Consider the following 26,133-nt stretch of genomic DNA (forward strand, 5'->3'; position numbering starts at 1 on the left):
GTTGAAGAAATGTCACAGAGATGGACTGTTAGTGGCCGGTTACGACAGTAACTGTTTCTAGGCAATACTCGTACCGTCCCACTAGTGTTGTGATCTGCGCACTATTAGAGCACTTTTTTATTATTTAACCAGTATTATTCTTCTTCTTCTTTTAGTGCCTCTACACTACTGGAGGTTGACAGTCAGCTCTGCATACTCCTCTCTATTCTTCGCCATGCTCAATCCTAACTAATACTATAAATGCGAAAGTAACTGTGTCTGTCTGTCTGTCTGTTACTCTTTCACGCCAAAACTACTGAACGGATTTGAATGAAATTGAATACCATATGAATATGTATACCAACATACTTATGGTCTAAACCCTGAGAAAGAACATAGACTAATTTTTCCCGGCATTCCCACGGGAAAACTTTTAAAGGTAAATCGAAGCTCGCGGGTACAGCTCGTATCCAATATAGTTTTACTTTTACCTACTATACAAAAACACACACCGCCCGACGCCCGTGCATGGAGAAATCCAAAACGGGGTTCACTGCCATAATCGTCCAAGTTTGGCAAGTCGGTTTAAGATTATTGGAGATACTATGTTGAAATGTATTCAAAAGAAATAGTAACTATTACTACATTATAGTGCTACTCCAAAAATTTTATATATATATTTCAATATTCTTTTCTACCTCGTGAAAGAAAGTAGTAGGTAAGAAACTTTACACTTTGTGCCGTATAAAAATGTAAGTGTACCCTACCTTCGCAATGACTCATAAATCGTAACAGTAGAAATTACAAGTAAACAGACTAGTACAAGCGCAAGTACTAGACTGTCCTGCTGCCTTCGACGACTATGTAGCGTTCAACAAAGTGAGCAATTTCTCTCCAAGTCGCCCACCTGGCCATAAATTATCCTGACATGCGACAAGCCAGGAGCCCACTTAGCGAGAGTTTAACCATCAATTCATCAGCCGAAGTAGGGTGTAGCTAACTGTGTCTGGCAGGACCTGGCGAGCTGGCCTGCAGAGTAGCGGGTGCTCAACGCTATCAAGATCTGCACGAAACTGTCAATCGAAAATGCACTGTGTTATTGCGAGTTTATGCTCTTTATTGAATGTTAGCTTTAAATCACAAAGTCGTTGTGAAGATGAGGAAAATACACTCTACATCTGTGCGAGAAGGTATATTTGAGCTTGATGTGGATGCAGAAGGCCGTTATAACATGTGTCCAACGCCGGTGCAATTGAATTAGAATCGAGATCGCCCGCGATTTAAATCGAATCGGCATTAGCCGGGTGAAAATCGTTTTAATGCTAGAAAATATGTAATGTGCTTACAGTTACTTGTGTATTGATGTTTTATATTTACAGTACGATGGTATGTAGTTGGAATTTATAGATTTATTAAGTTTAGTTATTGTTTTGTAGGATAACGGAAAAAGGCGCTAAGCATTATGTCTGAAATCTGCTAAAGTGTCTGTCATGATGTGTCTATGTATTACGCATTAACTTATATAACATTATTTAAATAAACACCTTTGTTTTGAGTCGCAAAGAACGATCGTCTGGGAAAAATATTTTAATCAGAAAATATTATTGTTATATTAACAGGAATTCATAACAATTATCTCATCACAGATGTATTTGTTATCTTAAACTCGATCTGTAAAATTTAAACAAACGTTATAATTATGATTGATTTTTATAACGAAATAATAAATGTCAATTTGCAATGTTGTAAGTATTATTATGTTTTTAGGTATTTCAGTACCGATCTCAATTAAATTTTCAACTTACAATGTCGAATGCATTATATGTGTATATTCTACAATTTAATTTCAATAAATAGGTATTAGGGTAAATCTTATTTTCAGTAGGTTATTACAGTGTTGTTACCCTTGAAGTTAATACATTATACAATTCAATCGATACTATAAGTAGGTACTTAATGTTGTATTAACTTTAGTATTAAATGACCTAGATAAAGAAGAGGCCTAGATTCAACCTTCAATTTTTTTCCCGTTTTTGCGAATTATACATTCATTAAATTGCTATAATGTCACTAAATGCAGATTTCCTCCACTCAGAAGAGCAAGGTTATTTTAATTCAAGAACAAGGTAATGATCACTAAATAAAAAAAACGGCATTTTTGGCCTCTGAATTACGCTGAGTCAGATATATGTAGGTACTTGTATTTTGGGTATTTCTTGAGAGAAAATGTGACAGCTACTTTCTCTACATAAAACTCATATTATATTGAATTGCGAACGAGTTTGTTGCAGTATTTTGTAACTTAATTAAACATAATAATACCTATGTAAGTTATTTTTGACCCATTTGCAAGGATATACAGCTGAAGTTTACTATAATATATATATATATATATATTTTCCTTTTTTTTTGTTGATGGTAGTCAACTGATACACTTTTGTATTAGTTTTCGTATTAAATAAATTCAAAATATCCACCCACAAAATGCCAACACCAAAATGAAGGAATAATATTTATACAATATTATATTAAGTATATCAGATATTGGAATTTTCAAATATGCTGTAACATGTCCACTGCGAATAATATAATGTATATGTAGGTAGGTATATAGGTACAGTCAGCTGCATAAGTAGTTATACACTTCTGTACCTTGTCAAACTGACGAACCGTCAATGTTTCAATGATAGGCGGTTTCAGTGGACATGTTACGGCATAATTTGACAATTCCAATATCTGATATATATACCTAATAATAATGTATAAAAATTATGTACTATACTTACATTATTAAATAAGATTAGGTACAATTTCAATTGCATTATGCACTCACTATTTACTTACTTAGTAGCCATTACAGGCGGTCGCATGCTAATACTGAGTAATCATTTACTTAGCTTGATAGTTGCGTGCTATAGAAAATGTTGTAACTCTAGGAAAGTAACATTCAGTGGGTCTATTTTGCTGGTATAGGTAGAGTATAAGGCAGATAAATCTGAACTCTCTCAGAAGCATTGTTACTATGAGAGGGGGGTCAGGTTTCTCTGCACATGACCGTACAATGGTGTTAAAAAAAGAGTACAGTAAGCCGAAAGGGAGTCCTTCTAAATAAATTAATATGGTATAATTTATTTTCTTTTTTTACAAATTCTAAGCTATTGCTATTGTTTGTCATTGTATGCTACCACTTTATTGAGAACTGAATAGCGGACTGTATACACGAATTTTGAAGGGGAAAATTGTAAGAATAATATATGATTCCTACTACATATGTATGTGTGCTCTTAAACGTAAGTACTTAAAGTTCTCTATTATCGTAAAGTACTCGTATTTGCAATTAAATTTACTACTAAAAGTCTGCAACAAACAAACTGTGATCACAGTGCGGTCTTTAGCCAAATAGTGTTATTTTATTACTTGCTTATAGTGAAAATTCTATGTTACGTAGAACCTTTACCAAGTAAAGTAAAATACGCGTCTTAGCCTCTTTTAAGTTTAAATTTTATATAAATGAATAGAAATATGTCGTTAAAACTATACGGTAAAGTAGTGCAATATTGTATTTTTTTTAAAATTAAATAATGTCAAGGCGTTTTACACTTAGGCAGGTAGGTACCTAACGTACGTAAAAACCAAAAGCGGTTATTTGCTAAAACGTATTTCACACTCTTCCAAACGTTAATTGTAATGTTGTAAGTACTCACAAGATTACAAAATTATAATTTACCTTAGATTTAGTGTACCTACATTCTAGTCAAATTTCACAATAATTAATGTTAGCTTACTTTGGTATTAATAATAATATGACTAGCGTCTACGGTATATCTATATTATGAAATTGTAATTTATAGCTATGTTGTAGCGTTTTAATCAAGGGCTTATTACAAAACCAGTCAAATTTTTTTTTATTATAAAAAAATATCCCGATATACCTTACAGTTTTAACCATCATAAAAGAAACATAAGCATCACTCTTAAAAATTGGTTACAAAGTTCTTTTGTCTATGTTCATGTTTTTGAACTGAATGGACTGCAAATTCGAAAATAATAACATACTTAGCTGAGTTGTATTTCTCTATTGAAGAAGTCGGGTCATTGAACTACTTTTTGAGTGTTTTATTCAATGGTGAATAGTTTAAGTTCGGCATTGAAGAGGACTTAAACGTTTAACTAATATTGTAGGTTTAATATATTATTATATATTTTTTAAGTTAAATATCACTTAGGGCGGATTCGACCAACGAAGAGTAACTTTTTACTCACGAGTAAACTAGCAGTTACTCGCGAGTAGGGTTTCGTTTTTCCCGACCTTTTTCTGTTCCCGGGAAACGGGAATTTTTTTCAAGATTTCCCGGGAATTCCCGGGAAACGGGAATTTATTTTAAATGCTTGGTTTTGCTATTTTCGGGTATTAAAAGTGTCTATTAAAACACTTACAATTCAAATATACTTTTATCACTCGTATAGGTAGAAAAAAGCAATAGTCAGATAAATTAACAACCAAAATTATAATGATTTGTTTTACATGCCAAATCATTTGTTTTTCTTAATTGTAAATTAAACAATAACAAAGGTATTATAATTAACAGTTCGAAAATAATATTATTAGGACATGTAATTAGAATAGAAAATTAATTACACTTGAGGTAGTGTTTTAGAAAAATTTATTCGTTCAGCGAGGTGTCCTTGGCTGTGGCCAAGGGCGCTGCAATAGCTGAGTGGACGCCTTTTTGGCGGACCTTTTTTCTTTTCTTTCTTTCTTTCAACGATTTATCGCTCAACCTACTTCTAATTTTGTTTTTTTCTATGCGTTAGTAATTTTATAAAAAATAAACGCAGACACAAAACGGGGACATAAAAAAAATATATGACAGGCGTCACACTAGCGTTAGCTTTTACATACTCTTTGGTGACATATGTAAAAAACCGATTAATTGTTTGGTTTTAGGTAGGCGGTATCGGTAAGACCAATAGATAAAATATAAAGATGAAAATATTGAATAAGGAAGAGGTGAAACAATGTGATGTAGATGAGTCATTTATCTTTGCAATGCAGCTGCGCGAAAACAATAACACGTATGATTTTCCAATAATTTACAACAAAACCGAGTTTCTGATCGTAGACGACAAGCCTGCCGATCAATTTTTTTGGTTTAAGGTAGGAGAAACCGATAAATAAAGATGAAAATATAGCATAGAATCGATTAAAAATCAAACCCGGGAATTCCCGGGAATGCTATTTTTTTCCCGGTTTCGGGAAGGCCAAATTTCCCGGGAATTCCCGGGAACGGGAATTCCCGGGAACACGGGAACGAAACCCTACTCGCGAGTAAGCCGATTTTGCATTCTACCAAACCCGAAACCAAGATAAGTAGCTTATCCCAAGAATAAAATGTTATACCGCCAAAGTTGACCGTGTAACGAGCTTATCCGAGAGTAATTTTGTAATGGCGGCGGCACATCAGCTGATTAGAAAACAGTCATAATGACATATAAGCACATCTGTCAAAACATAAACAAAAGTAAGTTAATAGGCAAATTCTCAAAATAACAACAGCGAATAAAATATTAAAACATAAACAATTTCATACTATTATAATCCATTCAAACTAAGTTGGCATGTCATTTCTATTGCATGCTTTGAAACGCAACTATTTTTATTTTAGTTGCATTACAGTTTCGTTCCTCGTTCATTCAATTAATCATGGTATAACTTGGTAGAATGCAAATTTACTTATCCTAGATATTTACTCGCGTATAAATTTTATTCCGGTATAGTTATTCTCGTGTAAGATGATGTTTGGACGAATTCGCCCTTAGGTAGATAGAATCTTCCTATAGAATATAGCGCCGCCGCCGTCACGCCAATGCCTGTCACCACCAAATATTACCGCACTTTATCTACACAAGTTAAAGTATGGACTACTCGTAAATATAATTTTCACTTTTATACCGTAGAAACTACCCATTGCACCTTCGAGAAACAACCGTAACTCGTACTTAATATTGAGTATATACCTACTTATATCTACTATCTAGCTGCAAGGAATAAACTGATGACTATTTAGAGATCAATCAGACCTAAGGAGACCAGGTCATGCTCACGAATGGATTGCAGCAATCAGGAACGACTGCTCTCGTTATTGGAGGGTTACTCTACACTGACGAAAACTGAACGAAAGAGAGCTACCTATCCTGAAATACGACGAGATAGAGTCGTGGCTCGTAACATCGTTTTTCGTTATATAGAGGGGCCCCCTGCGCACTAGTTTAGTTTCGAATAGCAAACGTGTGGGCTAGTAAAAGCTACGGCTATATAAGTGCATTAGTGCAATATACAGGTACAATTAAGCCTATACACCTTAGCGTACAAAGATAAATGGATATTTCCTGGTGAGGTATGAAGGTGTTGGACGCGAAAATTATGGATGAATCCATATCGAATTGTGCCTTAAAACCGAGTAGCTAAAGGAACGTTTAGTCTCTTTCTGTCCATAAATAGCTTTGCAAAAAAGAACAAACGCGCCGCGCAGCGTTTTCAAATTTACAAAGAAGTACACGGGACAAACCATCCAGGGGACATAGGATACTAAGTCAAGTAAGTCAAGTCACACGGGACAAAGCAAACAAGTTTGGTATTGGCAATATTATGAAGTCGCTTAATTCACTTCGCTTTAAAAAGTTTTCCTGTGAGAATTCCAGGATAAAAGGTATTCTATGTTCTTTCTCAGGGTCTAGACCATATGAATACCAAATTTCATTCAAATCCGTTCAGTAGTTTTGGCGTGAAAGAGTATCAGACAGACACAGTTACTTTCGCATTTATAATATTACATAATTTAGGATTAGGATTCTTATTTGTCAGTAGTAGGTATTTTCTAAAGTATTGAAATGCTTTATTCTATCAACTTCCACTTTCTTGATCAACGATAACATTAGTCATTTCAATAACTTAATGTAGATCTGATACCTAACACTATAGCTGACCGATCTATAGCGCGTTTTAGCAGCTGAAATGAAATGATTATACCTATTCAATTGAAGTAGTCTTATAACTTTTGATAAGTGTTTTCAAGTCTAGAATTCAAGTCTATTAATCGGTTTAACTGCAGTCATAAAGCAAGCTTATTTAATTATCCACCTACAGACGAATCACACTAAGCACCGGTTTTGGGCAATTTATTCAAGTATAAAACACTTTCGCTGTTACTCTATGCTGGCGTACACTCAACTCCATTTTGACCAACGAAATACAAGATACGTGCAGAATGTCCACTACTTCATGCAACAAAATTAGTTTTTCTTTAATTAAAATGAACATATATATCTTAAATTCATATACGTAGGTAGTTTCTATATATGTATGGCTGACAGGATATTTCCTTCCAGTTTTTCAATCTGGCATTTTATATAAGTAAAAGTATTTGCCAACTTCGTAATGTTGCATTACAATATTCGATAATTGTCGTCATTTTGTATTTTTTTGGTCATTGTTAATAATGAAGGGGCAATAATTATTTATTGTAATTGCTATATTTTTTAGTTCATCATCAAAAGTATCGTGCCAGTGGAAATTCTAGTTCTATTTACATTTGCTTACGTCAAAACAAGCGCACGCGCGTGGCCATCGGGCGAGAAAAGCACATTAATTTAGTTATTGTTCTCTCTATCGCACCATCTGAAATGGTCCAAGAAATCGCCGGGCAAGACAAAGATGCCATTACTAGATCTAAGATAAGTATGCAGGTACTATTTGCAGGCGTGCCTGTCAGAATGTTTAAACGAATATATATTTCTAGTCTAAAGTCTGTTTTTTAACCTCAGACACTAAATTGACAGATGCTGAACGATTTATCAACAGTCCCGCCAGTAGAACGATACATCACTTAATCGCGGGACAATCGACTGTTCAGAATCTGTTATTTTTTTATGTATCTGACATTAAAAAACAGACTTTAGTGATATGATGCATCCATGATAATTATGGAAGCGCTTGCTATACATCAATAATTTTCATTGGTCCACATCGGTGGTCCTAGTATAGCACTGGTGGGAAATTATTTCTGTCACATCATCGCAGAATAGCTTCATAGCCCATCTCCGGTGGAAAAGCTTGCCAAAAGTTCCATCTTTCACGGTATTTTTCGCCAATAATTAATGAATTTCTTATGTGATTTTAACAGGTTTATTGTATGTAAATTAACTAGTTACATCGGATTATATAACTAAGATCATTGATTCGGATAATCGTGGCCACGCCTTTTAGTTTGGAATAAAATTGGAAACTTCGCATAGAAATGTTAAATAATTAGATCTTTACTTTATAATAGTTTGTGTGAAAGTTTCGAAGTCTTTCATTATTTTAATTTTATTTAATTACCAAATCGATGTGTAAATAACTAAATTTATTAGAAGGTTTTGTTCATAGTATAACTAATATTCATTTGTTATGCAGATTTGAAGAGATATTTATGAATTTATAGTTAGTAGGTATTGTCTGTTTCCACCGTTGCAATATTATGTAATGTGTTAATAAAGTAAAAAAAGTGTACAAATATCATTATTGCAAGTCCAGTATGTTTATGTTCATATGTAGGTTTAATTAAACCTAAAACTATCTAGGGCCACTTGCGCCAACAAATTAAAACTAGACTAGTCCATATAAAATTTGGCACTAAACCGAGATTTAACACTAAATCTAGATTTAATATGTTGGTGCAAGTGGCTCCTAAAGAAGAAAATTCAAGCTAAAAAAAATACACTCGCGAGCAACGAAACGCACACGTCAAGACCCCAAGAGTTGCACACGGGATAAAGTTTTGAAATCAGAACAGCATTGAAGTTCCCTGCATCTGCTACATGGGCCATGCGGTGGTGCAATATATCGCGATTCGACATTAAACAGCGCTTTGATTTGTGGAACGCGCATTAAACGAGTTTATCGACTTCTATGAGGAACCCGTGTAGCCGCGCTGATGACGCTATCACCATGTAATTCAGCAGCCGTTTGTGAATTCTGTAAAAAAACTTGCCTTCTTCCCCCATTGTTCAGTTCAATGATTATATGTTTACTTTTTCATTCCTAGTTTACAAACATACATATTGCAAATAACTCAATAGTTTTATGTAACTTGAGCTTTCTTTTTAGCCCGCGTTGATGTCTTTTGTATGGGAAAATTCATATACCTATACCATTTGTTTTTTAAAGTCCTGATCAAATGTCTACCTATTCATACAGCTAATATATGAGATAGCCAAATTAATAACCACCTTTGGCTTTTCTGTAAATCTTATATGTCAATTATTATAAAGATTCCTGCAAAATAAATTAAAGTACTCGCGAGCAATGAAGAAGTTCCAACAACCATGGGCGTTCCATATTATTCTATTCTATTCTATTCTATTCTATTCTATTCTATTCTATTCTATTCTATTCTATTCTATTCTATTCTATTCTATTCTATTCTATTCTATTCTATTCTATTCTATTCTATTCTATTCTATTCTATTCTATTCTATTCTATTCTATTCTATTCTATTCTATTCTATTCTATTCTATTCTATTCTATTCTATTCTCTGTGGGGGTGTAAGTACCTGCACCTGGCTCTCTCGAGTGGAACCTTTGTGCATATCCCCAAGGTCTAAACTGCCTTCCTAAGCTTGGACCATTTCCCACCACGCTGGTCCACTGCGGGTTGGTGGGTTCACATATCTAGATGTGCTAGATCTAGATATGCCGGTTTCCTCACGATGTTTTCCTTCACCGTAAGAGCGATGGTATACATTGTACTTAAGTTAAAAGAACTCATTGGTACATGTCAGCGCCGGGATTCGAACCCGCATCTCTTGATTGAGAAGCGGGCGCTCACCCGACTGAGCTACCACCGCTCCTATATTATTAATATCACTGAAACATTTTCATTATTTTAGAATTCTTGTTTTTAACAATATAACTATCCATCGAGATCTAATTAAGTGAATATGTAAATGACTAAACAGAAAAGTGAAAGCAACCACCGCTATCTTACAGATTTATAGACTTTACGTCATTGGTTAAGGATTTATTATGTTTAAAGGATCTAAAGCTTATGTAACTGGTAATTCGATGAAAATTTATTACTATTTTGATGAAAAAAATTATAATACTATGTATAAATAAGTACCAATAAATTATAATATAAATTATTAGAGTAGTGGTAACTCTATACATAAAGTAAACTACTGCCGCCGGTTTCCCTAAAATGAGACTTGGGTTTAAATCCAGTAAAATGTATCAATGTGTTTGCGCCAATCTCTGCTATTGCAACATGAACACCCAGGCTTGCTGCTCCAGCTTACTCGAGAGCTAGGCTGACTGAGCTGAAATTAGGCGGATATGTGTAGAATGCGTTCTTTAAATTGCAAATATGTATAAGAACAATATTAACGCCCCAATGGCATTGATACAAATATATATAAATCAAAATTAGACTAATTTAAAAAACGACTTCAAATAAAAGAAAAAAACATCTAGGTGATATAAAAAAAATAATGAGGATGATGGCCTTATTTTGTGCCATCAAATTGTGGTTTCTGTTGTGAAAGGAAATGCGATACTGTGACACCTCGTCATTTAAGTATTTGATGGCCTCAATATATCCCGTGTATGTCCTTTAATATTCTGATATGCGATGAAAGGATGAGTGTTGTGGTTTTGTGCCCTTATCTTAAAAAAGGGCTATGAAATGTGTACCTAGTCTATATTTTATACAGGGTGTTGCAAAAAGGATATACTAAGCCGAAACTTACATGTGCAGCATGGTATATCTAAGCACGAAACCGAAATCAGAATTTCAAAATTCGCAAAAAAAAACATTCTCTGTAGTAAAAAGTCACGTGACCAACAAAGTTTCTATGGAAAATGAATGTTTTTTTCGCGAATTTTCCAATTCTGATTTAAGTTTCGGGATTAGATATACCGATATTAGATTTCGGCTTAGTATACCCCCTTTGCAACACCCTGTATATCAGAATTGTCGAATGAACGAATAAAAATTGTCACGCGATCGGCCCGCTTAATACAACAAGGTTAGAGTATCGCTTTGAAGCTACGGAAAAACTAAACTCCTTATACAGGGGTCTGTAGTAAGCATACTAACATGCGTGTGATACGACAATAATTATTATGTATTATTATACTATATGTTTCACCCACCAGCAACTCATTGTTGTCTGATGGAAAATCTAGTGCTAAAATACTTGTGGCGGACTCCTAGCCACTAGTTCAGACGAAGATCAACAGATGGCGCGCGGAACGCAATACAGAGAAGATGTATGGGAACTACGCAAATTACTATGAAAATCCTACATCGCGCATTCGAAGTTTCTCACCTACTCTGCAATATATAGAAATCCCCAACGCTAACCGTCGGGCAGCTGCCCGCCAGGCCACACCACTCGGCCTGGTCGGAGGATCCTCCCTTTGCATGGGGATGCTCTACCACCTCCAGCGTCTCGATAATCGATAATCTCTTTAACTATATATGTATATACTTATAGATAAATTTAATTGTTTCAGGTGACACGGTGGAAAGGCGGGGGGGAGAGGGGCGATTCCAATAATTGGGCCTGAAGCCCAAATACATTAAAAACGTGAGTACTACCTACACAAACACGGAGGATAATAATATGCAAAAGTGTTAATGGTTATAATATATTAGGTATTATGTTACATCTGTATGATAGTCTCTATATAAGGTTTTAAGGCGCCGTTTAGGCTTTTAAACTTATGTTAATTATTACAACACTGCTGCTAACAAGGCGGAAGCTAGTAAAGCTAGCCATTTGTCTCCTCCCGTCTAGACATACGAAATTGCACCAGTTTAGGTTACTAGAACTGGTCCATTACATCCTCACATAAAATAACGATATGGTAATAGTATTCAATTGATTGAATTAATGTTTTTTTCTAGCCTGAAACGGTAATTAAATTTTAATCACGGTAATAATGAATATATTATTATGTAATTCCAATTTCATGGTTCATCTTTAAAAAATACATATTTAAGTATTTACTAATTTTTAACTCACGTATCATCCGTGAGTGCATCATAAGATTAAACTTTTTGTGTTGGTACCGCATTTGAGCAAAATGCCCTTTAAATTCTTACAAATATAAGACTTGGTGGCCAGATAACCCCCACTTTTACTCTCTAATGTTTGATCATCATCAACAACCTGTTAAACATATACCACCTTCAAATGACCCTTGTTTATTATCACAATGATCCTAATGTACCTTGTCATAAGGTGCAATGTTGTAGGTGTAGGTTCGGTCAATGTATGGTCAGGTATTTGGTGTACTGGCACACTCGAGGTCCGTTAAGTTGGCCGAGATATGTGGGGTTACTCTATACTGACGAGAAACAAACGAACGAGAGCTGTCGTGCAATCGGCACGTGTAATACAAGGAGGTAGAGTCGTGGCTCGCGCAACAGCGCTTCGGAACTTCGTGTTTCGTCTTAGAGAGTGACCCCCATGATCGTGGATAACTGGGCATCTGCCGGCCGCGCTTTAAAGGTAATTGGGTTATGATCATCAATAGATCATAATTAATATACTTAAGGTGCAATGAAGCTTTTCTATGCTGAATAAATAAATACTCACTCATTAATAATACGGTCGGATTCATAAGAAGATTTATAGGTACACTTGTGTAGGTACCTTGACAAACTCTGTGGGTTATAGCAAATTATGGGGCAATGAAAATGTTCCAGGAACATAGCACCAAATTACTTCTAAACCGAAAATATGCAATATCCGCATCAGAATATTACCAACATGAGAAAATTCAATGATTTAAAAAATTAGGACCTTTATATTTGGTTTCGGCATTTTGAGGGTGAAACTTTTTCATTACAAGCGAGCAAATTATAAAATTGAATAAATCAAGAAAAGTATATAACTGAATGGACAATATTACTTTAGTAAGATTTGATACTTTTCGCAAAGCAATTTGGTTATTAGTTAACATAATCTATCAAAGCCCACACGCAAATTATTTCTTCTATTAACCACCTAAAAGCTCCTTAAAAGAAAGCTACTTAGATTCTTTGAAATCAAATTAAAAACCCCAATTAATTAGATTCTAAGAGAGAATTTTATCAATAATTATATCACTGATAGCTTTACTTTCTTTTCGGGCTAATAAGAGCTATTTGGTAATGTGTTAGAGAAAGATTGTATAATAGATTATTGCCAGATGCACCGGTTAAAAACCAGATCATAAATTGTTGGATGTAAATTTTGAGTTTGCTTTCTTTTTGAAATCTCCACTAGGGAAATGCAAGTGTGGCAGAATCCATTATATTTTGATCTTTCGTTTAGTTTAAAATAATATTTATGCTATAGTAGTTTATATTGAAATGCAGTAAGATAAAGAAACATTGAATATGGGTAAATATCAAGTAAGTTCAGTTACAACAGCTGTCTGTTTTGTTTTATAAATTAAAAATATAGATATTGATTGTGAATTTGATACAGACCTATTCTATTCTATTCTCTGTGGGGGTATAAGTACCTGCACCTGGCTCTCTCGAGTGGAACCTTTGTGCATATCCCCAAGGTATAAACTGCCTTCCTAAGCTTGGACCATTTACCACCACGCTGGTCCACTGCGGGTTGGTGGGTTCACATATCTAGATGTGCTAAGTCTAGATATGCAGGTTTCCTCACGATGTTTTCCTTCACCGTAAGAGCGATGGTTTACATTGTACTTAAGTTAAAAGAACTCATTGGTACATGTCAGCGCCGGGATTCGAACCCGCATCTCTTGCGTGAGAAGTGGGCGCTTACCCGACTGAGCTACCACCGCTCTCACCCTAGTTATAGTTACCAATACGCTTGTGTAGCAGAACTGTTTACAAATATATCCATGTCTTTCCCCCAACCCTTATCATCAATTCACATTCCTAAGCTGTCTTCATCAGACCTTACAACGAAACCTATACCCATCTCTCTCTACCACCAGATGGTAACCTGCGACAGTGACGCGCGGCCGGGGGGCTTCCGCCTGGGCCGCGACGAGGAGCCCCGCCCCCGCGCCCCCAGCACCCCCCGCGCCCCCAGCGTGTCCTCACTCTCCATGTACAAGCACAAAATCGATGCCCTGTTTGATGATAGCCGCTCTTCCACCAGCCTGCCGCAGTGCGGGTTGCATATGAGCGAGACACGCAGGGAAAGCAAGGTTTGACCATTCTATTTGACTATTTTTTGTCTTTGACTATTCTATTCTCTGTAGGGGTGTAAGTACGACATTTTGGACGTTTTGAGGGTTTCGGAGGCAAAATTTGGCAACTGTTTTTAAGCCGGAGTTCGACATTATCTATTCAGGCCACTGAATAAGTCAAATTACAAGTCCTTTCATTAGCGAATGCTACAAAGTAGCCTTGTGTATAATTTAATGATTATGATAATCAAGTTTTACATTCTCTTGGATGATAATGTTTATAGATCAGCAGCCATAAATTGTAGACTTTATTAAACTGACCTGATTAAACTTCGGTTGGTAAATTTGTATTTTATGCTCTCCCCAGGTCAGCTCCACCCGTGAAAGTAAAGCGACTACGATCTACGAAGATGAAGACATGTACACTCGAAAGCAACTCAATAAGATGAACAATTCGGTTCAAGATCGCATAGAGAGAATGTTTGCGGATATTTCAGGCGAATCTCGCCCTTTAGCGGAGAACATAGGAGTCCACGTGTTCAGCGTACACTACCTCGGATCCACTCCACTACAAAGTAAAGTCACCAGCCTGGGCGGACTGCAAACTCCTCTCAAAGACCTGTACTTTGCCTACAGAAGAAACCTTCGCCATAAAAGTGCCGTGACCGGCAGACTAGAAATCTCTAAAAGTGGACTCAAAGTCCGATACAAGGGAGATAAAGGAGATTTGGAACAACTCAATCCTTTCCCCACTATAGCCGTCTGGTCAGCAGTAAAGTTTATTGTCCAAACAGAGAAAGAAAACAATGACACTAGCTACGCCTTCCTTCCTCTAATCACTGATCCTGATAACATTGACCGGCATGCTTTATTCAAAACACTAGAACCTCCCGATAAAAAATACATCCTCTCTAACAACGAAAACTCACACTCACCACTTTTCGCTGTCGTGATGAGGAAGATCGGAGTCGCCAAGCAACTGGAGTGTCATGGGTTTGTATGTCAGACTTCGGAGGACGCTATCGTCATAGCGGCCACGCTATACAAATCTCTCATGTCACATATGAGTCGGCAAAGTCACACGGAAAAGAAGAAGTTGAAGAATCGGAATGGAGTGAGTTGTATGAGCGTGACCAGCAGCATATCGCCGCATGACACCCACCCCGTGAGACCACCTCGGAAGAAGCGGAGCACGTCATCGCAAAGTGGTGATAGTGACAGAGCCGACGGGTTTTCGGCAAGCGAGTCGTTCCACGAGAAACCAAAACTAGAGAGAACCAAAAATATTTTATCAGAGAGTCAGCCGCTTTTGCCGCCACCCCCCTCGATCCCTCCCGCCGAACCCAAACGAATCACCGTCGAGGAAGTGAAAGCGAAACTTGACTCTATCACCCACAACGACACTAGTGGCAGTGATACACAGAAGTCCAAAAAGTCTTTGTCGAAAGAGTCCATAAGTGGCCCAAGTAATGACTTGTTAAGAATTAAGAAGTTGCCCCAAAGCAGCGGGGAATCCTCAACGAGAAGCAAGGTGTCTGAGAAAATTGAACTATTTAGAGAACTAGAAAGAAGAAGAAGCTTACAGAGGCCCCCGAACCTTCCCCCTCCTATTCCTATTAAACCACCGTCAGAGCCCCCACCGGACCCACCAACAAAAGATCCTCTAAAAAGAAACCACAGCGGGAGAAACTCAATCAATGACTCAGGAGATATCTTGACGAAAGTAGCGATACCAAGATCAGGCAGTTTTCTCAACGCAGGGGGACTGACTCGGTACAAATCTCTCGGGCACAGGTATGTGAAAAACCCATCTTTCTTATGAATCAATGACAAATTAGCTCATATAATTGCAACCATTTACGCAGCGAATACCTTGAATGGTCGAGTGCGTTAGATCAATTTTCAGATATCATTTCCTTTTTAACAAATAGCTGCATACACATCGTATACATCTCAATCAGTTTACGGTTGCTTTAATTTTCCACTTCATTTCACATCTGCGGGGATACTGTAAGATTGAAAATGGCTTAGTAACCAGAGATGAGTGCAGTATGCCACTTACTCGCCTGTTTCCATACTTACATCGCATGCACGTAATGGCACCCACGTCCGCAACATTCCTCGGTGCAGTATAACACTCGGCAGTTTTTTGCCGTCTCTCTAAAACACATTGTGGCATCAAACTAGTTAGCTATCAGTCAATTGGGTAAGATGTTACCTGGAAAACCATTCGTTAAAACGTTGCGTAGCCAGCACGTTATTATCATAATAGCTTGAGATATTTTATAATTATTCAAAGGTATTTTAACAAGTTTTCATTATGAGATTGTTATTAAATAACACATTAATTGTTTTCAGAAACAACGGAAAGAAGGGAGGAGGCTCACCCCTCGGGTTCAATGAACTTTTTAACGAATTCAAAGTTCAGGAGAACTTGCACTCCATGGACGACATCCTCAGCGCCATCATCGACGCCGAAGGAATGTCGTTCAACGATCTCAAACCGATTTACAAGGAATTCCTTTTGAAACTAGCCGTAACGTTAACGAAGGATGAGATATTCCAACACAGTAAAGCCATAATGAAGAAGCAGAAGAAGAAGATATTGCGAAGAAACAGCACCTTCCAGAACAGACGGAGAAAGATATTCAAGGGCGCGAGCGGTCTCCGGATGGTGTTCCGAATGCCTTTCGGCAAGGATATCAGGAAAGGCGACCAGAAGCGACTCGGCTCCTTCGATGTGCACACTATGCCGAACGCTAAGACGCGGGCGTCTGAGAGCTCGGTGTCCACGTCCAGCTACGACCTGCGCCAGTTCCGGCCCAAGGAGCCCCCGCTACCACCTCCAAAGCGGCAGGCTATGAGGCAGAGACACTCCAAACGAAGTGACAAGGTAGTCCACGTTTCCAAACGCAATGGCAAAGTGTCCAGACCAGGTGAAAGAACCTCTACATCGGAAGATTCAGATTTCCTGACGTTGAGCAACCGACTAGGATGCCAGAACAGAAACAGCTCCAGCGGCTACGTATCGTGCTCCGAGTGTGAATCGGATGGATGCGTCGACAGATGCTATTGTTCACTGAAAGGAAACTGCAAAAACAAATGCTACTGCTCCGCCACCGAACTCAAGAAATCTTCGTCCAAGACACGCCTCCTCGGCAAAAGTAATAGCTGCAAGGACTGCACTAATAGGTGAGTTCCAAAATAATTACAACGATAGGTATTTACTTTTACAAGTTTTTAGGTTGGTGACTCACAAAATTTCTCCACTTTCCTTTGCCAGTTCTTTTTATATTTCATTTAACTCTAATAGAAGATTCTCATCTCGCGAGCGAGGTGATTGTATGGATTTAATTGGTGGTCCGGCGGATGATGTAGTTATGTTCAAAGGAATTTCTTCCTTGTTTATTATTGTTTACGGCTGGTAATTATTTGTTGGCATGTGTCTTGTAGAAATTAAATGTGTGTGAGTGTGTGGTTATCAGAGCGTGCGTGCGCGGGCTGCGCCGAGCGCTCACTGACTGAGCCAAATTAAAAAAAAAATATTTACAGTTCACTCTGAATTCATTATTTCAGAATGTGGCAATTTGTTAGATATTTCATCTGCGCTCGTTAATAACGATTGAAAATATTTTATTTGTCATGGTCACTACTGGTATTTTGTATTAGTGCTTCATCTATGAAGTGATGAATTATTAAATTATTATCTCCGCCTAGATGTTAGAAAATCTACACACGTATGAAAATATACAGACTATCACACTGTAAAATATATTTTGTAAAGTTTGCAAGTGTGAGTGTCATAATCATAATACACATTTGTACTCGTTTTTTTTTTACAATTTAGTCATGTAAAATGCAATGGTTATGGCCATGGCCAAAATAGTAGTAGCAGAAAAATTGCGATTTTTAGTTTTGATTACTGATCCGTTGACCTGGTATAGCGGCCATATATGAATTAAATTATTCCGTAATTGTTATGCTAAAGAGCACTTACTTGCTAAATAAGTAGCACATTAGAGGTATTTACTAAATTTAATGTCGCAAGTCAGCGGTTTTTTAGATTGTTTATCTACACATACAACTAATAATTTAGATTGAAAACGTGATTGTTGCTTTACACCTTTGCCCATCCATATTTGTATGTACTAATGAAAGTAAGCACATTTACTGGATCGCCATATTACCTACTTATATCTAATTATAATTTGTGGATATAAGAGGATCGTCTGCAATCGAGTTAGTATAAAAAGCTCAACGTTGTATGATTTCATATTTTGCTATAGGTAGGTATAATCTTATAAACCTACTATGCTGCTGCATCTACCTACTTTCAAATATTTGGTTTAGGTAAATAAGCACATTGAGAGATGGAACCTTTTCAAATCCCTTTTTAATTTAGGAAGTCGACAGGTATAAAATGTAACCTTCATGACGTAACGCTGCCAGGTTCTCTAAATTATGATAAATAATGGACCTTCTCTTAACATTTCGGACAAGTGTGAACCCATTTTTCATTTCTCAAATTCTTTATTCCACACAACCCAAATCCATTCTCACGCATTTCTTCCTCAATTCCAGGGAGGTTTACGACGCGGACTTCAGCTACTGCTCCTGCGACTCTGAGAGCTGCGCGGACAGCAACAAGTGCTACTGCGCAGGTCCGCGTGCCGTGACGTCACGCAGCCTCGAGTACCTGCGCAGCCCCACGCAGCAGGTCTACTCCGAGAGGTTGAAGAAGGCCGCTGACCAGTATGAGAAGCAGAGGACTAGGTGAGAGCAAGATGATTGGAATAGTAGTAGGCCGTTAAACTGGCGATAGACGTCGTTTGAAACTGGTAATGTTTATGGAATCGTCCACTGCGTGCCAGTAAATCTCCGTAAGACGCTACAACTACTATGGCTACCTTGCGCAGGATATTCTTCAGTATTTTAGTTAGACAGATGGCTTCAGACAGTTAGCCGGTAGTATTTGTGTAAGGCAAAGACGACAGAGTATTATGGCGCTTCTTGAGAGAAACCTGTTTCAAAAAATGAACGATATTTCCCGGATATTCCCTAAATGCGACTCGGAGAGCTGCGCGGACAGCAACAAGTGCTACTGCGCAGGTCCCCGCGCCGTGACGTCACGCAGCCTCGAGTACCTGCGCAGCCCCACGCAGCAGGTCTACTCGGAGAGGTTGAAGAAGGCCGCTGATCAGTATGAGAAGCAGAGGACCAGGTGAGGATAATAGATGGTTGGAGTATTAGGCCGTTGGAAACAGTGGAGGTATCAAGTCAATAGCGTAATTCGATAGCAATTTCTATGATATCCTGATCAGCGCCCGTATCGGTAACGTTAGAAACTAATATATCGCATACAAAATCCAGTGACCCACCTATAAAATTACGTACCTCATATCGATTAAAGTAGACAGTATTCGTGATACACACACTGCGTGATAGATACCGTAGGTAATGTTTATGAAATCGTCAAGTACGTGCCATATTATTATTATTATGTATTTTAGTCTCTTGGACTGATACTTCAGACCATATGGGCAGGAGATAGACATAGATTTAAAGCCGAAATAATCTTAAAGTTCCTTTTTGCAAGTCGGCGTTTGACTGGCAATGGTTGTTTGAAAAACAGCGATGATAGAGTACCGAACCGCTCTTTGGAAGAACCCATTTTCCTGCAACATAATTGTATACCTATTTTCCCCTGATAACATACTTATCAACTTTTTACCTACCTCCTCAGATCCAGTTCGACGGGGCGGCGCGGCGGCGAGGAGCGCGGGCGGCGCGCGCGCAGCTCCGACAACCTGGCGCTGGACTACGAGCTGCTGCTGCAGAACAGGGCCCGGGATACGCGCAGCCGCAACATGAAGAGGCTTACTGGTGAGGGTTTTAATACAGAGGATATTCAATTTTACAATAAAAAAGCGCCGAAGATCTTATTCACGTAGCTGGATGAGGAAACCTGTAAGTTCACTCCTCTGAAATCTCAAATTTTGATGAGTGGTTTAAAAGACTAGCCTTTGACTGAGGCTTCGACTCCAAACGATGCTTAAATTTTTCATACCAGAATTTTTCTAGAAAGTCTGGTACTTGGTACTTGACGCTTTTCTATGGCTTATAGTCTCCTAGAGTACCTACTGCGGCATTAGCTTCAGCAGCTAGATCCACCGCTCCATGGATCCCTGATGTCAGACTTCTGTCTAGCTGACAGTATAGTGCCTGCGGTTTATGACCCAGTGGTCGGGAATTGCAGGTCACTAAATATATCATGTAGTTTTAAGAGCGGGTCCATAGTTCTCCCATAGCATAACGTACATGCCATATTATCATCAAATTCCTCTCCTATTCCAGTGAGGAGCACTGGGGCCGGCTCCCACGACGCGCTCAGCGTGAAGAAGTCGGCAGAAATGGCGGCACTCTTCGCAGATGTGCGGCTCTCGCAACGGACGGACGTGCGCGCCCTAGCCGGGGGCGGGGGGCGCCGGCCGAGGGCACCCCCGCTGCCCCCCGCGCCCCCCAGAGCCGCGCCCCCATTGGCCAGGATGTTCGACCATCGACCACTCAGCAGAAACGCTAGCTTGGAAGATACGCTTGGGTATCTTCCGTAAGATTCGGGATTTAAGGTGGTAGGGTGTAAGGTTGGTCCTTTGTTTTTTTTGTAACAGATAAATTGATTGCATTTGGGATTGGAGGTAAAGAGATATTGCATATGACTGTAATGATGATGATGATAATGAAGTGCTAACTGGAACTTTTTCAAATATGTTTTAAAATTTTATGATTGGCGAAATGGTCTAAAATATTTTTCATCACATTTTCATTTATTACCTGATATGACTTTATAATGAAATATTAATCATTAAAATATTATTTTAAGTTACTTTGACTCAACTCAACTTTATGTGACCAGCATATTCCTAAACTTTGTAAATAAATGTAACCTCGTCGCAATGATATATTATGTATTTATTATTCCAATCATGTTTTATAATTAATAATTTAGGATTTTGTGAAGTCTAATGCATACTTAATTAGCTCTTGATTTCTAAAACCAGAAAAGGAATAAAGCATCCACCTTTTAAGAATTATATAAATATCATTATTATTACGACTAAACGTAATATATATTAGGTATATTTACATTTAATAACCACGATTATAAGGTACATAGGTGCAATATTTTTTCAAGTCAAAATATATTTTTACCTATAAGTAAGTTCGATATTTATTTTGTATGTATTAGCATGTAAATACGAAATGATGTTTAGAAAACATGTTAAACAACGAATACAGTATATTAAATTAATTATTATAACTAATCAAAGTATGAATTTACATGAAATATTACTATAAATTCTCTAATCAGAGGCCATTCTTTTGTACACTGCATTATAAAATTGTATTCAGAATTAGGTTCTTAACTAAAATAAAATTTCTACAAACTTTAAACGTCGTTTCGTAATATTACCTATTAAGCAATATAGTTTTAGAATTATTGTTATTACCATGCATTTTTTAAATTTACTTACCTTTGTAACTGTGCAATCTAAGTGCAATATTTTTATTAATTATTTAGTGTGTGTAAACTGTTTTTAAACTTGGTGTTTTGTGTGCAATGTCATTGTATAAGTGTGATTTTTACTGTATAATAAAAATAAATGTTTTTGTATTACTTTTGTTGCTTTTTATGGATTGAATTGGTCCGAAATTGGAGTATTTACCTTATGCATTAAATGCAGTATCGACCCTGAAGAAATAAGTATTTTGTGTCTTTGGTACCTAATTGAAGATACTTAACTCATGTAAGTACCTATTTTAAAAAGAATGTTGTGTTTTGGATGACAAGTTCTCGAGAAGAGTAAAACATTAAGGGCGGCTTGCAGAAAAGAACCCCTAAGCACAGCTTTACTAAACGTTTCTTAAGACTAAACTGATTTTTATTTAAAACGATTTAAAACTGTCTTGCGCCATGGTTTTTCTAAAACGATTTAACAAAACCTAGTTTATGATATCATTCAATTTCTCATTCGGTCTATATACGATTCGTTATACACTATTTGATTTAAAATTTGATAGTTTCCAATGAAGTGGGCTAATATTTTGGGTGAAATGAAATATACTTGTCGTCACATGTCAGTCCAGTCACCGACTGTTACTGTCACTTGATAAACAAACAACCGTGTGCTAGAAATATAAATACCTAATTGATAAATTATAAAAATGGAAGGTAAAAACCACCAACGGGCACCAAGCACCCAATTTTACATGTGACGAAAGTATGATTTTATGTAACCTCGTAGATAAATATAATTTCATAATTGAAAATAAAAAAAACTGATGGTTAGACCGTAGCCGAAAAACAGAAGGCTTGGAAGATGCTGAGTAAAGAATAATATAACGCCAACACCACTTATGTACCCAGAACTACTGAGAATTTACAAGCTGGGAACAAAAACCTGAAAACAAAGAGGAAAAAACAGCACTCAAGTGAAAAAATGCAGATCTCAAGTAAGTTCTATTATGTAGTCTGAGCCTATCTGAAACCTAGTTAAACATTGGGAGATATGGCGTTTCGACTTTCTCCGTGTTCGGCATCATAAGGGTCACAGTGACAGTTAAATAAAGTCCATTTTTCTCTCCACCTTTAATTTGCAAGGTGCGGGTGCCTATATAAATAGAGTGAGTCGCCCGCGCGCCTCAGTTGGTTTTTGATTTTTGAAGTGAACACTTCGGCAAAATGGCTCAATGTAGCCACGGTTCTCGTCGGCTTCGCTCCGACGGGGAAAAATATAATATTGAATTTGCGGAGTCCTCGCTGCCGGGAGCTGTAGCGTGATGCGGACCAGGCGGCGGCGCGGGGCCTGCCGGCTGCTGCGCACGCAGCCATTGCTGAGGATTTCGCAACGAAGGTTTGAGTTGATAAGCCGTGAGTAAAATGCTATTATTTACTGCTTTTAAAAGCTCAGCCACTGGTCATAATGCTCCGGCGCTTGGGGTTTTTATCCCACGCAGTAGGGTCCGATTCAATAGTCGTGGTGATGATTGATCACATATTCCGGTCCTACTAGTGGCGCTTGAGCTAGATACTAACATTAATGACCGCTTTAAGTAAAGCATATGTTAATTTTATACAGGAAAAAATTACAAAAATATATTTTTCTACCCTCAATTTCTAATATTTTTAGAAAACAGTTGATAAAAACTTTGCTATTACAATAATGCACTTGATTATAGCTTATGTAAGGCTTTACAAACAGGAGCTTTCCAGGACCGTCATAGGATTTTTTTGCAGGAAGCACGTGGCTCCGAGTTTCAGTATGTTGGGACATTGTGGCATGTGCGGCGAGTAATGTGATCCGCCGGTACCTACCCGCTGAGGGTAGGCAGGCCGATTCGGTGAAATTGAAGTTTCGTGTAACCTGCACCCGACCCTGTGCTCCTGCGCTGGCCGCCGTCTCGTGGCACCTGCATTGCAGCGTACACCCGGCCCTGCGCTCCTGCCCTGGCCACCGGTTTGTGGTACCTGCATCGCTGCATAGACCCAGCCATGCACTCCTGCCCTGGCGGCTGTACACCCGGTCCTGGCCCTGGCCACCGTTTTGTGCCACCTGCATCGCAGCGTACACCCGGTCCTGGCCCTGGCCACCGGTTTGTGCTACCTGCATTGCTGCATAGACCCAGCCATGTACCTACTCCTGCCCTGGCGGCTGTGTTGTCCCACCTGCATCGCTGCGCACACCTGGCACTCCTGTTCTGGTTGCCAGATCCAAACGCCCCCTGTCTGGGAAGAGATTTTATGCTCAGCGGAACCGCCTGCACTATTGCTAGCACGGTCATCATCATCATCAGCCATCATTATGAGTGACTTATTTAGAAGGTATCGAGAAACGTGCGCTATTCATCAGTGATTTTGGCATATGCAGACGAACGTTTACTGCCAAGGTTGGTCATGTTAGCCATACAAGGGCACACCAACGAAGCCTGAGTAACCACCTGCAGTCGCCGTAGCCGCATCGGCATGGATGACGACAAATCGGGTAACGTGCACCGCTTCTAAAAGTGTTATAGCACTTCAATTTGATGCCTCCGCTGAGGTAGGGTATTCTATTAAAGCAGCTTTCTTCTGAACTGCCCAAAGTGACCTGTAGACTGCTCCCGGGGATAGTTGTGCAATCATTTTTTATTTTATTTCGATGTCTCTGCTGAAGAAACTGTCTAATGCAGCTTTTGTTCTAAACTGCCTAAAGATCATTGGACTGCTCATGGGAATGGTGACGCACGGTAAGTACAGGAGCGTTACTCTATACTGATGAGAAACGAACGAACGAGAGCTGTCGTGCAATCGGCACGTTTAATACATACAAACAGATAGAGCGGCTCGCGCCGCAGTGCACTGAAAGTTCGTTTTTCGTCATATAAAGTGACTCCCCAGACACTATCTTAAGTGTCATGACACATCGGCAGATTCCAGCTTTGAGTCTTTTCTTTTCTCGGCTGTGAGCAAAGTGAATCCCACCGGCGAGTGTTCAACCTAAAAGCACTGAGCTAATTCCTGATTTCGTGAAAGTCGCTGTTGCTATACCATACCGCTTCACAAGTTACCGAATTTATTATGATCCTACTGTCGGGTGATCATGATCGGAGTGTCATCGCGGTTTCTAAGTGGCACCATATTAGCTGTCTTCCTTATGTCCCAGTGGATTGTGAGTGTGTATCCGAGCTCTTTGTTGAAAAATGCGTGAACCTCCTACGCAGCAGCTGTCTACTAGTTGTGTAGCGAATAAATCGAGTAACGGTGCTCTTGCACGAGACGACTACCTTTTGGTAAAATTATAACTCCCTCTATTCTGGGAACATGCATATACCTACTGTGTACTGAGTATCACATCACGTGTAGCCGCAGCCCTACTCAATGTACGGGGCTAGATAATAAACAATGGCAGTCGTCATTAAATTTCTATGAATTTCGAAGGTCATCATTTGGAGCACAATCCAAAGTGTGAAAGTACCTATTCATGCCTAGACGGCTTCTCTAATGAAAATGCATTTTTAATTCGATTCTGGCGCAAACGTTTCATAACTATTTTTCAACACTGTATCTGCTGAAACTACTTAGACTGACTGGTTAAGATGCAGACGTGCCGTTTTCACAATTCCATTTTGAGTAATCCTCAACTGTTTTATGGATCTTTCAGTTAGTTACGTAACTAGTTACCAAGTAAAAAATTACTTGTGTCATGCTCGTACTCGCATCTCATTTAGGAGCTCTCTGGCCTCTAGCTGAAGGCTAGAACTGGTATATATATCTACTAAGCTAGTACAGAGTTATAACCGGGCAGCGGTGACGTGGTAGCTGCTTGATTTATTAGAGTTTGCTGAAAACTTTCTAAACAAAACTTTCTAATAATTAGTAGTCATAATATTAACTCTTCACAGTTCTTTCAGAATGCAATACCAGGTCGCTGAAGTAGGTAACCTTCCTTAGCTGGACAACAACATTATTCGCCGTTCCACTGTCATATCGATGTCCAAGGACTTTTTCTTGGGTATAGCTAACTACCTAAGTTTACCTATAGATAGCCGCAAGCTATCTGCTGTTGGTGAACTGTCAGTTCTGATTGATAAGTCAGGCTCGAGGTGGCTCGTCTAACTGTCCATGTTCCCGCCACCATGATTGTTGCTTCCACAGATTAGAGTCTATGTTGGCTGTCGTTGCATCAGGTCTGATCAGGTACAACTAACATCTTTACGTACCATCTTTATTTAATGGAGCTATGTTATTTTGTTTCATCTAGGTTGACTTAATGGTTTCAAAATCGAACCTACAACAATGTAAGTAGGTACCTACCTACCTACGTACCTTTGAAGTTGCAACAAGGCGAAGCCTTAAGGTTTTGGCCGAGACCTGCCCTTAGTGTTGACGAACGTACCTAAAGGTGACCTT

At 38.4% G+C, this 26,133-nt stretch overlaps 1 protein-coding gene across 1 annotated transcript in view; it reads left to right on the plus strand.

Moving 5' to 3' along the window:
- Positions 1 to 20,952, plus strand: part of LOC105384041 — a 39,485-nt gene extending 18,533 nt beyond the window's left edge. Inside the window, exons 2-8 of the mRNA XM_048626358.1 lie at positions 11,538 to 11,611; positions 13,989 to 14,204; positions 14,554 to 15,980; positions 16,545 to 17,378; positions 18,768 to 18,959; positions 19,930 to 20,069; positions 20,541 to 20,952. Coding sequence (XP_048482315.1) covers positions 13,989 to 14,204; positions 14,554 to 15,980; positions 16,545 to 17,378; positions 18,768 to 18,959; positions 19,930 to 20,069; positions 20,541 to 20,797 — 3,066 coding nt within the window. The 5' untranslated portion in view covers positions 11,538 to 11,611 and the 3' untranslated portion in view covers positions 20,798 to 20,952. The remainder of the gene's footprint in view (positions 1 to 11,537; positions 11,612 to 13,988; positions 14,205 to 14,553; positions 15,981 to 16,544; positions 17,379 to 18,767; positions 18,960 to 19,929; positions 20,070 to 20,540) is intronic.
- The last annotated feature ends 5,181 nt before the right edge of the window (positions 20,953 to 26,133 follow it).

Source organism: Plutella xylostella, chromosome 16, assembly GCF_932276165.1.
Source record: "Plutella xylostella chromosome 16, ilPluXylo3.1, whole genome shotgun sequence".
NCBI lineage: Eukaryota > Metazoa > Arthropoda > Insecta > Lepidoptera > Plutellidae > Plutella > Plutella xylostella.